The sequence below is a fragment of the Sebastes umbrosus genome, chromosome 5 (genome assembly GCF_015220745.1).
Source record: "Sebastes umbrosus isolate fSebUmb1 chromosome 5, fSebUmb1.pri, whole genome shotgun sequence".
In the NCBI taxonomy this organism is placed as follows: Eukaryota; Metazoa; Chordata; class Actinopteri; order Perciformes; family Sebastidae; genus Sebastes; species Sebastes umbrosus.
In genome coordinates, this window is record NC_051273.1 from 18,644,015 (window position 1) to 18,658,491 (window position 14,477).

At 40.0% G+C, this 14,477-nt stretch overlaps 2 protein-coding genes across 3 annotated transcripts in view; both read left to right on the forward strand.

Annotated features, from left to right (window-relative positions):
* The first annotated feature begins 2,783 nt into the window (after positions 1–2,783).
* Positions 2,784–14,477, forward strand: part of LOC119488568 (vitamin D3 hydroxylase-associated protein-like) — a 29,665-nt gene continuing 17,971 nt past the window's right edge. For both annotated transcript variants that reach the window (XM_037770346.1, XM_037770345.1), the window contains exon 1: positions 2,784–3,147. The gene's annotated coding sequence lies outside the window, so the exon portion shown is untranslated. The remainder of the gene's footprint in view (positions 3,148–14,477) is intronic.
* Positions 3,146–13,780, forward strand: LOC119488569 (vitamin D3 hydroxylase-associated protein-like). Its single transcript, XM_037770348.1, has 15 exons — positions 3,146–3,407; positions 4,894–5,007; positions 5,308–5,451; positions 6,936–7,069; positions 7,186–7,392; positions 7,496–7,536; positions 7,628–7,752; positions 9,625–9,750; positions 9,875–9,972; positions 11,035–11,134; positions 11,693–11,736; positions 11,850–11,889; positions 11,972–12,080; positions 12,232–12,377; positions 13,233–13,780. Exons 1-15 carry the CDS (start codon positions 3,192–3,194, stop codon positions 13,353–13,355), a joined length of 1,767 nt encoding a protein of 588 aa, XP_037626276.1. The 5' UTR covers positions 3,146–3,191; the 3' UTR covers positions 13,356–13,780.

Genomic DNA, 14,477 nt, shown 5'->3' on the forward strand with positions numbered 1-14,477 from the left:
TTGCGCCATGTATCACACATATTTTTGTCAATTCAAAACATAATTTTGCAAGTCAAGAAAGTGGCAGTTTGTCATAGTATTATTTAGTTTTGTGTGAAACCTCTCGTCTCGCACAATACACATCACCAACACTGGCTAGCTAGCTAACTTAGCTAGCATTGTGTGTTGTTTTTCCAATTAGCCTAAAATTGTGTTTTAAATTGACATATATATATATGTGTGATTCATAGGACAATTCAAACAGGATCAAAATATAATTTGTCTTTCGCCATTGACTACCATTCCTATTTTTTTCCGAAATCAGGTCCCATGGGGTCAACCTGAAGGGAAGGGACTTCGCTTCTCTATTAGGCTGTGTTGAGTGCTCGATTCTGATTGGTCAATCACAGCGTTCTACAATCTGTTATTTCTTTATAGCAGACTGTTGCTATGGACGCAGTTCTGAAGTTGGACTCTGGAAGACCATTTTTGTGTCACGTTATTGATTTCTGAAGTTAGTAGGCGTGTAATAAGCGGGATATTGTACAGTGAGCGGGTCATTGTTGTGAAATAAACCACAACAGGGCGTTCGCTGTACATTATCCCTTACATATCCAATATTATTTGGTAGCCTGAATAATTCTTGTCAAGCTAAACCTCTGTAAACTGATTACTGAAGAGATAAATCTGATATTAAGTTGTAAGAACCGTTTGCTATGAATGCCTTGCCATAATTTATAGCCAGTTTGAAAAAACACTTGCCCTGTAACTGTCATGATTATTACGCAAGAAAAACTAAGAAGGGAAGCTGTTTAAGGTTGTTTTTTTTAAAAGTGCAACATCTAATTTGCTCAACTCCTGCCTGAAAATGTGTCACTTAAATGACAGTTTTCATCTGGAGATGCTTCACTATTAGCGGAGACACAGGAGGGAACAAAGGATGCAATTGTGTAACTTTAAAAATGAACACAATTGATCCAAGTGTGGCTATTTTTTGGCAAAAAGGGTCAGTTATCTACTGTTGGATTTATTATGTACAAAAGTGCTTACAATGACCTGAAATAACCTGCTTATAAGGGAAGCTGAAAACTGTTGTATTGTTTCATGATTGCTCAATAACTGTCTCTCAATTATTAGCTTCTAAGGGCATAACTCAGGGTGAAGGAATGAAGGACTTGGGGCTGTTCAGTTGTTGTTGCACTGTTTTGTTCCTTGAGGAGGTGATTCGGTGACTGTAGATTTCTATATAGTCACATTGTAATAATCTCCGGCAGCATTTGGAGAGGCTTTGAACTACTCAAGGGCGAGGACAGGGTGGAGGCACACGGGACTGCATCTTCTGTTCTTTTCACAAGGTCACGGGAGGATGGAGTCAGAAGAAGAAACAAAAAAGAAGATATGCAGCAAAAACATCACGTGCCATAAGCTCATGACTATTGATATTGTGTAAACCATAAAAACGCTGGATCAGGGATAGCTCGGGGTTCAGACTTCGCGAACTGACCCATGCATTGTATGTTGTCAGGGACACGTTGATTGGATCCAGAATTCTGTAAACTCTGTTATCTTACTTATGCAACATTAATTGTTCGGAATAAATTGTATTATTATGCTTTAACCAGTCTATATCAATAACATGTTACTTATAGATTATGCCTTAGTCCATATATATATTATCAAATGAGCAAGATCAATACTGCACAATACAGGGTCATGCGACGCCTGCTGCCTTTCACAAGTAAAAAAAAAAGTGTTGTGAAAAGGGTCTATTGTTAAAGACTCTGCATCCACACAAGTATTTGTTATTCATGCTGGTCTGGTTAAAGTTTAAAATGCTGAGGTAAGGTTACCCTGCACAGCCAGGCTCGATAAAATTTTATTGACCCTGGCTGTGCAGGTTAACCTGACCTCAGCATTTGGACTAAGGCATAACAGCATATTTGCTGTTTGGAAAATCTCTTTGTCACACAAGATTAACCAGCACGTAACTGGGCCTTGACTTCTCGGAGGTAGAAGGCCAGTTCCTTCACTACTTCCTGCATCTGATTAGACTTTGTTGCCCGACCTAACATGAACTCCAGAAGCATCTGAAACGTTACTGTGTAATAAAATATTAAATGAGTGTCAGCCACTGGACAATCATTTAATGTGACCTATACAATTAATCAACCCTGTCTCTTTTTTAAAAAAAAAAAAGTGATTTATGAAAATGAGAGACATCTTCCTGCATAGACCAGACTGGTCTGCCAACTAAGGAGTGTGGAGCATATTACAGTTTTTAAAGTGGCAATCTCGAAAATTTGTACTAAAAAAAAAAAGAAATGAAGTCACTATCTGTAGCCAAATGAGGTAACACAATGGTGACTGAGTCTATGGCCCACTAATTAAAGTATTACAATATTCCCACATATCCCCATTGTGTACAGACACAAAATGGAACTATGCACACAAGTTTGAAAACATGAAACTCGTGTACACAGGGCGTCTGGGTTAGCTCAGTTGGTAGAGCGGGCGTCCATGTATTAAGGCTTGGTCCTGACCGCGGCGGCCCGGGTTCGAATCCGGCCTGTGGCCCTTTCAGCATCCACTCTCTCTCTCCCCCCTTTCAAGACTCTATCCACTGTCCTGTCAATAAAAATGGAAAAATGCCCCCAAAAAAATAACTTAAAAAGAAACTCGTGTACACATAAATAACATTTTTATATTCTATGTCTGGGTGTTTCTGCAACTACACTCACTTTTGACTCTCCCAAATTAAAAAAAAAAATCAACCTCTGTGAATTTAAATTTAACAGGTACACAAAAGTACATATAGTGGTTAATATTTTAATCTGTGGTTTTACATTTTGCTTTTTAAATTTCTATAATATTTTTAAGACATTAAAAAAAAAAAAAAAAATAAAACTGATAAAATGAGTCACTTGAGGCTCTCTGTCGCCCTCTACCGGCTCTACAGTAACCTGCTGTCCGGACAGTGTGGGTGGGTTCCTCCCCGGCGGTAGTTGAGTAAACTGGTTCTACAGACCCGAGGTGCTGCTGGAGCTCCACGATGAATATGTAACTAAACTCGTTAACCGCGCCTACTAGTTCACTTTATAACTCTGGCAAATCCAACAAATAATGCATGATCCAACACCAGTCTGTTTGTTGTAGCCTCAGTTAACCTGCGTTCATCCTTGTGCTTGAGACTGAGAAGACAAACGGGGGGAATCATGGAAAACGTGAAACAGTTTCTTCAGGGAGTGGAGCTCAACAACCGGGCCGCGGCTCTACTGACGGCTGCTGCCTGCGTTGTGGGAGCTCTGGTGGTTCTGGTTCAGAAGGTCTACAGCCACCAAGAGGCGCAGGACAAGATGCAGAGAGCCAGGAACCGGAGAGCAGACAGCCTGCAGCGGGCTGAACAGGCTGTTCTCCAGTACAAGAAGTCGGTAAGAGTTGAAGGAGACTTGAAAGCGTGTTTAGAGGGAAAGTTATACTACTCTTACTGCTTTTAATTACTTGACACTGATTGCAAATAACTTAAACAGCATCGTTTGTTGTCAACCTTTGGGAAATGTTATTATCTGCTATTCTGCATCTGTCATTGTCTGTCCTATGGTTTATTCTCATCGCAGACATTTTGACCTATAGCACGTGGAGCTCATCAATAACATGTTACTTATAGATTATGCCTTAGTCCATATATATATTATCAAATGAGCAAGATCAATACTGCACAATACAGGGTCAGGGTCTATTGTTAAAGACTCTGCATCCACACAAGTATTTGTTATTCATGCTGGTCTGGTTAAAGTTTAAAATGCTGAGGTAAGGTTACCCTGCACAGCCAGGCTCAATAAAACCAATGGGAGAGTGATGGGACAACACAGCTGTTAGACCATTTCACAGTTGTAAACATTACAGATGTGTCTCAGATCAGCTGACAAGAAGTAAACATGGCCCCAAACTGCCAAGCAATGCAACTCCGTTGAAACTGTCTATAATTTACTTATAATTAGTGTATTTATTCTGTCTCACATATGCTGCCTTTAACTTTTAAAGCAAGCAAACATTGGAACTAGGGCTGTCAATCAATTAAAATATTTAATCGCAAATTAATCACACATTTTTATCAGTTCAAAATGTACCTTAAAGGGAGGTTTGTCTAGTATTTAGTTGGTTAACCAATGATGCCACAAATCTACCATATATATATATACCTTCACAGTTTTAAACGTAGACATTCAGTTACAGTGTGTGTGAATGACATCAGCTAACAAGAAGTAAACACAGACCGAAGCTGCCAAGCCACACATTTCCGTTGAAATGTGCTAACGTAGCATCTCAGACAGAGGGTAAATACAGGCATATTCAGACAGACTGTATGGGGAAAATAAGGTTAACAATAAAGCAAACAAGTAATGTAAACACATCCCAAAATACAAGTATGAACCTGAAAAGGAGCACAATATGGTACCTTTAAGGTATAGATTGTAAGATATATGTATAACACCTGTTCTTTTCATACTATGCCGAATCAAAATGTCTGGTGTGAAAAAGGCTTATTGATAAGAAGATTGACAGAAAATTAATTGGCAACTATTTTGATCACCAAAAAATAGTTTCAGCTCTTTGTCATATATGATAATTAACTTAATATTTTGGGTTTTGGACTGTTGATCAGACAAAACAAACAATATGATAATCTATAGGGCTTTTTCTAGACAAAATGATTCATTGATTAATGCAGACAATAATCAGCAGATCAGCTGAGAATCAAAATAATAGTTTGTTGCTGCCCAATATTTGTCATCTGTTAAGAATATTTAGCTAATTTATAAAAGGGATGATTATTGTCTGTGTGTGAATTCATTTCCCACACACATGTTACTGTGTCATAGTCTGTTTGTGTGTGTGTGTGTGTGTGTCCTCTAGCATCCAGTGACCGACTCTGCTTTCATCTTGTCGCTGTCTCTGTCTGAGCTGACGAAGAACCTGCAGGACGGCTCGCTGAGCCCCGAGGACGTGTTTTACTCTTACATGGAAAAGGTTCAAAACCATCATAACACTAATCATTTATCACCAAAACAGAACAATCATGTTTATAAATAATCTGGTTTTATTTGCCTATTAGAGCTCAATGTTCCAAGTTAAGGTTATCATCACAATATCTTGAATGAATCATTAACTCTACAGAGCACTTAGTGTATGTCTCATTGTTACTAAGTCAATATTGATCTACTTGGTTGCACATTTCTTACTTGACTTTCGTGTTCTACAAAACCAGACTTTTGGAGGAAATCATACATATGAACCTGTCTGTGCTGTTTTTCTTTTCTTTTCCCACAGACTCTGGATGTAAACAAAGATCTCAACTGCTGCACCGGGATCTTGTTGGAGAGTTTTGACCAGCTGAAAACGGTTGCCTCCTCCAACAAGCGAGGTCTCTTGTATGGAGTTCCAGTTAGCATCAAAGAAAACTATGCGTACAAGGTATTTTTTGTAGTATTAGCTGCATCTTTAGATTGATTGATTTTTATTGTTCCCAAAGGGGAAATTTGTTTCCACAGAATAGCATTATGTGTACCTCCAGAACATCTACATCTTGTTGTTGTAGTCTGAGTAACGTGACGTCGTATTTGTTCCGTGTCCTTCAACCAAAACAAACCTCAGTCAGCCGCAACGAGGATGTACAAGGAGGATGCCCTATTTTTAAATGGACCTGATTTATTCCCTGGTTTTCTGCTCGCCGTTTCAAACAGGAAACAACATGGCGGTCTGCTCGTAAACTTTCTGTTATATCGTCTAAACAATCCACCAAAATCTACTTCTTAAAACATTTTAAGGGAGAAAACGGCTATGCAACTGCTGAATCTCGTTTCATTAGAACTAGATTGCCTAGTTTGACAGCTTGGACCAAGGTTCGTGAGCCGGACGCATCGTGCTGGACGGGCTCATTTGCATAAAGTACTGTTCATTTTGTAAGAGCTACAGCCAATGAGGAAACTCCATCAATTGGCCGACCAATCGTGTAACTTCATCACTCAGTGACAGACTTTTGTGTTTGTATTTAAATATAAATATATACAAATATAGTAGTAAAAAATATAGTAGTAGACAGACATTGTTGTACATGAAATATGAAATGTTGATATTGTACAAGATGTAGATATTGCACAGTGGTATACATTGATATCATTGATATCATTGATATTGCACATGATGAGTGAATTAATTACTTGGGTTTTCTTTTTGGTCCAGTTCAGTTCAGTTCAGTTCAGTTCAGTTCGTTAGTCATTAGAACGATTATTTTTGCAATTCCATTAGCAAAAGTTGTGGATGGTACCAATAGAACCACTCCGGTGGACATGGGACATCCTGCACAAACCCGCCCAATGGTGACCGCAATTTTTATTTTACTCGACCCAGATTTTTTAAAAAGGGCAGCTCGCAAAACTAATGTTACGTCGGACACACTATGTACACAAAGTGCAGCTCCTCTGTTGCCGTTGAAATGATTCAGCGACTTTCCCATTGAAGATGATGTCACTGCAGTTTCACGTGCCGTCGCTACAGCGATCAGCTGAGAATCCCCCATACACTGAAGGGGAACTATCTGCAGTGGAAACACGGCATAGAGAAAAGGGCCGGTGCCAAAAGTGAGTTGAGTCGAGGAAGAGCCGTACCATGCAGCGGAAACACAGCTTAAGTGTCCCATCTCTGCATCCAGATAGGGGAGGAGTAAAGAGAGGGTTGAGGGGGGTGTCCAGGGTCATGGTGATTGCCATGCGAGTGATGGCTCTGTCATTGAAATCTAAGAGGTTAGGGGTTGGTAGATCAATGATTTTGGAAGCAGTATGCGGGACAGCTTGTTCTTGTTGGAGACAGAGAGCATGGCAGATCATTTCAGGTTTATGTCTTTGATGTGCTTTTACCTAACATTGTTCTCTTTGTCTGTGTTCATTTTACAACACAAGAATTATGACTCGTCTTGCGGTGTGATCATTAATCTGGACCAGCCTGCCCAGGAGGACAGCGTGCTTGTTAAAGTTCTCAAGCGACAAGGAGCTATTCCCTTTGTGAAAACCAACTTGCCCCAAGCATTGTTAAAGTAAATCATTTCTCAATAAAGTTATCACAAAGATAAGCTGTGACACATGACACTTGTTTTTGTATGTGCAAAGGCCGTGATTTTTATCTGTTTGTCTTTTATTATTTCATCTCCAGTTATGACTGTGGGAACCCCATCTATGGGCAGACGGTGAACCCCCACAACCTCCAGAAGACCAGCGGAGGTTCGTCCGGTGGAGAGGGGGCTCTCATCGGGGGAGGGGGCTCCGTGCTTGGTTTAGGCAGCGATGTAGGGGGTAGCATCCGTATTCCTGCCTCATTCTGTGGAATCTGTGGCCTCAAGCCAACAGCATGTCGGCTTAGGTGAGCGTCTCTGCTTCAGTCAGTTTTGGATAATCGCTGTACAGTCATGACACTTTGATCTTTGCTTAGTTTTAGATGTTTTATTTCTTTGTGTCTCGATCAGTTCACGGGGCTTGAGCCCCATTTATCGAGGGCAAAAATCAGGTAAGTTACAGTTGTATCATCATTGCCTACATACTGCATGTGTTGTCTGAAAAAGTGTGGTTACTTTTACTTATGTTTCTTATGAAATTAGTGCTGTCAAGTCCTGGACCCATGGCGAGGGATGTGGACAGTCTGGCTCTGTGTATGCAGGCTCTGCTCTGTGACGACATGTTTTCTTTAGACCCCACCGTTCCACCCATACCTTTCAATATGCAGGTGTGTCCACTACAAACTGTTCTACTGTTCTTAGCTGGTACAAGTACCTTTCTGGAGTTTGTCTTGGAGTCTCTGGCCAAGACATAGTCTGGCACATAACCCCCTGTGAAATGGTGATTTGACGTTTTCACACTTTGGTTTTTGCACAGATTAAACAAACAAGATACATTGTGTAAATAAGTGCGCTTTCGAGGTGGTGGTTGGCGGATTTTGTTACCTTTTTACCTGCTAGTTGAAATATTTAGTCTTTATGCCAACTGGCTGCTGGCTTTAACTACTTATTATCAATAATAGGGCTGTGTTCAACATCACAATGCCCCTGTGCCCAAAGTTAGGTCCATAAAGAAATGTTTTATCAAGTTTGAACCCTGACCAAGTACCTGCAAAGTTGTGTGGAAAGCCTTCCCAGAAGAGTGGAGGCTGCTCTTGTGCCAAGTTAGGCCTAACACAGATCTCTGTACATATCACTTTACGGGTATATAGTGATGACGTGCATTTCCTTTGACAGCTGTGGAATCTGGAAAGACTCCTTGCATCAGTTTTCTGTCAGACATTCCAAACTACAGTTTCCTTTCTAGCTACCAGAGATGTTTGTGTAATTGTGGTTCAAAATATTGGGCCTCATGTTCGTATCCACGATTTGTTCTTATTTTATTAGTAGCCATTGATTTCTGGCATTCTCCAATCTTTTCTTATTTTTACTCTTTTCTTAGGTAAGAGAACATTTTAGCACTCTTACCAAGATAATTTAAAAGATCTTGTTTTCACAGTCCAACGCAAGGAAACGCATGAATATCATATAATCAAATTTATATTATTCCATGTTTTAGAGTAATTATGATGATTGAATTATTAAAGAAATCTATTGGTCCACTGATCCCAAGTAAGACTATAAAAACCCTTGGATGATATGCGTGCGTTCAGCTTCTGGCTTACTGCTCTTTGATGCTTTTTGATTTTCCTGTAATGCCCGTACTGACGCTCTGGAAAATCATGTTTATTTTTTCCAATTTTATTAACAGTACCTCGATTTCGCTACTACTGTTCTACTTTCCCAATTTGGGATCCATAAAGTCTATCTATCCATCTATCTATCAAAGTTCAATGTGCAAGTGCATTTTTTGGTGGCATCTCTCCAATTCTTGGGCAAGTGCTAGAGTACACGGCCACACGCCTCCAATTTATGATCAAGTGGGATTCATCATTCAGCACACCTGGGTAAGAGCAGATTTGGGTGGTTAAGGTGCATCTGGAGTTGACTTCTCTTATTTTTTATCTCTTAACAGAAAATTAAGAGAAAATATAATAGAAATTTAAGAGAAGGTTGCTGCATGAGGCCCATTGTCTCATCTCGCAAAGAGTGAGGAAAGGAACATAATGAAAAGTCCCTTGAGCTTTGCTGCCTGTTGTTTGCAAAGTGTTCACTCTGGGGGAATGTGCTCTGCTGTGACTACGAGTTGAATTCACCTATATAATGTGCAGGGGCAACATAAAGGCACATTATTATCCATGTTTGTATTTATCTTTCATCATGATTCTAAAAAACATCCTGGATCCGACCCTCTGACAATGAGCAAAGCACTGAATTTGTGGACACACTGACTAACAAGCAGGATTTAAAAGGACTATGAGCAGATAGAGTTCAGGCATGTTTAAACACACAAATTAAACCTACAGTTCATCAGTAGCAGTTCACCCATTCATTTACTGTGCCTTCATTAAAGTAAATAAACTAAAGCCTTTAGATAAAAAGCTTCAATCGCCTATCCATAAATATTTATTAGTTATGTACCAAAAGTGACACTATTTCTGTGCGTTTCCTCTCAGATGTCTCCCTACTGATCTGACAGAATGAAAATGTCTTGTCCTCAGATATACCAGAGCTCCAAACCTCTCAGGATCGGTTACCTAGAAAACGACGGCTACACACAACCGTCTCCAAGCATGGCCCGAGGCGTCAGAGAGGTCAAAGCTCTGTTAGAGCAAGCAGGGCACACTGTAAGACACACACACACACACACACACACACTGTGATGTATGGCCACATAAAATATGTGATGTGAACTATACAGTATGTTTTTAATGCAGTTACTTTTTCCCTCTCTGCCATTTGTGCCTGTAGTTGGTGCCCTACACTCCTCTGAAGATCAGTGAGGTTATGATGGATCTTATTGCAAGGGGTACCTTCGCAGACGGAACTACCTCCCTGCGTCAAAAACTGTGAGTTTGAGTTCCTTTTAAGATGCCAGTTATTTAATCAGTGTAGTCCTTGTTAATTACGTAATTAACTTGATGATTGAAGTGTCAGAGAATAAGCATATTTAAGGATGCTTAATGCAAGATTGGGAGCATTTCTATTGCTTCTGCACGGCTCTCAACATGGCGACAGCTGAGCCGGCGGCTCGTAGCTAACAGTGCTAACAGCGCTAGCAATAAAAACAAAGACAACAGGGCCGGCAGAGCAATAGCGTTAAAGCAAGGGCAGGCAGAATGTTTTTGGCATCATTGGGCAAAAATTCCATAATAACCTTTCAGCATATTGTAATTCAAGTGTTCTGAGAGATAACTAAACTTCTGCACCTCTTCATGGCTCTGTTTTCAGGCTTTAAAAAATCTAATCTCTCCCGTGACGGGAGACTTTGGCCAATCACAGGCCATTTCAGAGAGAGAGTGTTCCTATTGGCTGTTCTTTCAACAAAGGCAACTGTCAGTCACTCGCAAACTCCAATCAAACGGTCAAACTAGGCAGCGCTGATCAAATATTAATCAATATTCTGTTACTGTAATGCCTATTTCTCACCTCAAATGTTTTCAGAAACATCTTGTAATGTACTGCTTAGCTGTAAAATGAGAAAGTTTGCTCCGGCTGGTGGGCGGTGCTTGGGGTTTCCTCAACTGTTTTAAACATGATGACCGGGTCACAAACTTTCTCATTTTACAGCTGAAAAGCTGTAAATCTCTAGATTCTTTTGCTTGATAAAGAATGCTCTAATTTAAGAATTGCTTGATTAGTGAATGTTCAAAAATGTTTGCAATGTTGTTCTGATGGTTGGTCCACTACTTTGGTCCAACAACTCAACAACTATCAGATGGATTACCATGAATTGATTATGGTCCCTGGAGGATGAACCCTAATGATTTTGGTGATCCTCTGACTTTTCCTCTAGCGTCACCATGAAGTTTACATTTATGCTTTTGAGTGAAATGTTTTGACCATATTAAAATCACTTTGAACACATTGTTCTCTAGTTTGCCAATGATCCCTTATTGCTTCTATTTTAGGAAGGGGAGCCCTCTGGACCCCTGTCTCAAAACACAGATTCTCCCTTACTACCTTCCTACATGGTTGAAGAAAACCATCTCATTCCTCCTCAAGCCCCTGGTGAGTTCTCTCCTTCTGTGACAGACATGCACCAATACAGACTAAAGAAAGTATAATTCTTCCTCAGGGGCGCTGAGTATTGAATATTTCCTTGGCAGTTAATTGGTAAAACAGTTAGGGGCCCTGTCTTACACACAGCACAGCGCAACTGTCATTGCTAGTTTCAGACCAACGCAGTTGTCATTTTCACGCACAGCACCCACGTTGTGTAAGTAGCAAATGTACTTGCGCCCATCTGTGCAATCAGCCTTTTAAATAGCAATGTGGCTGATGCAGGCGCACCTGGCTTTTAAAGGGGATGGGAGATGACACTCTGATTGGTTTGATACCTGTTACAACTAAAACACACCTATGATTAATTAAGAGACTAAATATAACCCCTTTGCCCGTTGCGCCTTACTTTGCTCCCAGATTATGCGCTGCTTAACTAGCAAAAGTGGAGTTGGACATGCCCTAAATGCACTTACGCCATGTACTTTAGACCTGCACTATAGATTGTTAAAATAGGGCCCTTACAGTGTGATTTGATACTTAGTGTTTATGTCTTGTCTTTTGCAGTCTCCTCGTGGTTCTGCCATGCTCAGTGCTCTCTCTGGAATTGGGTAAGAAAGTGATTTTGACGTGACAGTTTGCTCTTGAGGTTTTGTTACTCACACATTGCATGTAATGCGCAAAATGCCAAAACATACCAATTCTTTCTCTGCCTTGTTTTTAGATCTGTTGCAGATCTGTGGAAGCAGCATGCTGCTGTTGAGGTACTGTTAGTTGTCAGCTAATGATGCTTGTCCATGTATGAATGCATACAGGGGACTTTGAATACTCTTGTGTTTTCATAAGGACTACATTCAGGAAACAATAGCAGATTGGAGAAGATGCAACATTGACGTGCTGCTGTGCCCTGTGATCGGACCAGCCTATAACTTCCTCTACTGCAGCAAGCTTACCAGTACGGTGCACTGAAACGTACAATACACCATAAAAGGCAGACCACTGCTCCAAAGAGCTAGGGAGTTATCTCCCTGCATCATACTCATGATTACTGTACAGAACAGCAATGATATTAGTGTATAACCTGTTTATATTTTCTGTCCTTCCAGTTGTTCTCTCTTACACAATGCTTTACAATCTACTCACCTTTCCTGCTGGCGTTGTTACTGTTTCCACGGTGACGGCAGAGGATGAGGAGGAACTCAAGCACTTTAAGGGCATTCATCAGGACTACTGGGAAAAGCTCTTCAAACAGGTATAGTAATACATACTACCTTTGTAGTCTACCTAATCTGTTTTTCAGGCTGAGTTAGACCGGAGACAGTTCAGAAAGGACACATGTACTGAGAGTCAGTTTCCTGTATCTGTGTCCCATGGGTTTCGCAACTCCCTTTAGGAGACTAGCCAGTGCCACCTCTACAATCTGATTGGTCACCCCAGATGCCACCCCAAAATGTTCTGGCTTTATTGAAATACACAGTGTTGTGCATGAACGCACTGAAAGAGCGCATTCATTGAACGTGGAGTTGGTGTGTAAACGTGATTGACACAACGTGAGGTCGTATTTATGTTTAAACCTGCAACTATTTCGGACGAAAAATATGGACAACTTGTCAAGGTCTGTTTATTAAACCACTGCCTATTGAGCCTACTCAATTGTAATAACTTGTGACACATTATTTTTCAGTGTTATAGATTAATGTCAATAAACAAAATATTAAACCACGTGTTCATTCTAATATGAAATTATATCATTAAATTGCTGCTATTTGTAACTCCAAATAGCCTACAGACATGGATAGATTATGAGACAACGGGCCCCAGGACTCAGATATGTAAAAGGGCCCACACCCCTCCTACAAAGTAGAGACACTTAGACTGAAAGAGACGACTATGAAGAAAAAGAAAAGGTTTTTACAGTTCTTTTTAGTGGTTTTGCTCTCTTTGTAGTTGTTTTGTGTCTCTTTTTAGCCATTTTGTGGTCATTCAGGCTATTTAAGTGACTCTCTTAAAACAGTAGTTCCACAGTTGGTCAGTAGATGGAGGCAGGAGACTGTGGTGGTTCTGGTTGCTGACTGTTGACTGACTGGATGTTGTGTTTGTGTTTAAGGCTGTGTCTGGAGGTGAGGGTCTGCCCGTGGCGGTGCAGTGTGTCGCCCTGCCGTGGCAGGATGAGCTCTGCCTGCGCTTAATGAAGGAGGTGGAACAGCTGGTTAAACAGAGCAGAAAGTAAAGTCTGGAGGCCACATGTTGGGCTGCTAACTTCAGGGTCTTCAGATCAAATTTGTTTTGAATACACCCAGTGAATGTGAAAAACACAAACAACTACACCTGTTAATCACAATAAATCAAAAGTAAATATGAGTAGGAGTTAACACAATTAATATTGCTTTAGCAAAGGTATTTGAGTACTTGAAAATCTTTAATATTTTGAGTTTCACTCTTCTGCTCTACAAGGATAAACTTAGGCATTTTCTGCTCTTTGGCTTTTTAGAGTCTTAATAAAGATTTAATAAATGCTAATAGTGAAACTGTTAAAGGGGACATATCAGGTTCATACTTGTATTTTGGATTTCTACTAGAACATGTTCACATGCTTTAATGTTAAAAAAATACACTTTATTTTTTTATTCATACTGTCTGTCTGATTAAACCTCTGTTTGAAACGCTAAAATATTTTTATTTTATTTTTATTTAACCAGGTTAGTCCCATTGAGATTAAGAACCTCTTTTCCAAGGGAAACCTGGCCAAGACGGCCAGCAGCAAGAACACAAAGTTGCAGACACAGACAGAGACAAAATACAATTTACAAACACTAAAAGCACTAAAATTTGCAAAGTTGGTGCACCTTTGCAAATGTAGCTCTCAAGCTGTGGGCGGTGTATTCTAATGAGCCTGCATGGGACGTAGGAAGGGGAGCCAAATCTGAATGGTTTGTTGAATCACATGTTTTCTGATCTAGGCAGCCCACAAAAAACTGACTTGGTTGTCGTATTTCACAGTTTGTAGGTTGGTAGACACTCCAGATACCCAAAAGTATGTGCACAAGCATTGAAAAAGAGTTTTTCATATGTCCCTTTTAAAGTTGATTCACTTGTACTGATTGGAATTCTCTCCTTCTTTGTTTAATTCTTTCATTGAAGAACCTCAAAATGTTAACATTTCATTTGTATTGTACTAATAACATAAACTTAGACATTGCTTGCTTTTAATAAACACGTTTGCTTTAAAGTTAAGAGTCTGACATGACAAGCATGATTAGATGATCTTTATGTTTTGTTTTTTTGCAAAATTCAGCATCCTGTTTGGACATTAGTAGATGTGAAATAATTCTGTAGTCGTGTAATAGCTTGG

Coding starts and splice junctions, on each gene's coding strand:
- LOC119488569 (XM_037770348.1), top strand. CDS start 3,192: ATGGAAAACGTGAAACAGTTTCTTCAGGGAGTGGAGCTCAACAACCGG. Junction 7,537..7,627: donor TTATCGAGGGCAAAAATCAG/GTAAGTTACAGT, acceptor TTATGAAATTAG/TGCTGTCAAGTCCTGGACCC. Junction 11,135..11,692: donor CATTCCTCCTCAAGCCCCTG/GTGAGTTCTCTC, acceptor TGTCTTTTGCAG/TCTCCTCGTGGTTCTGCCAT.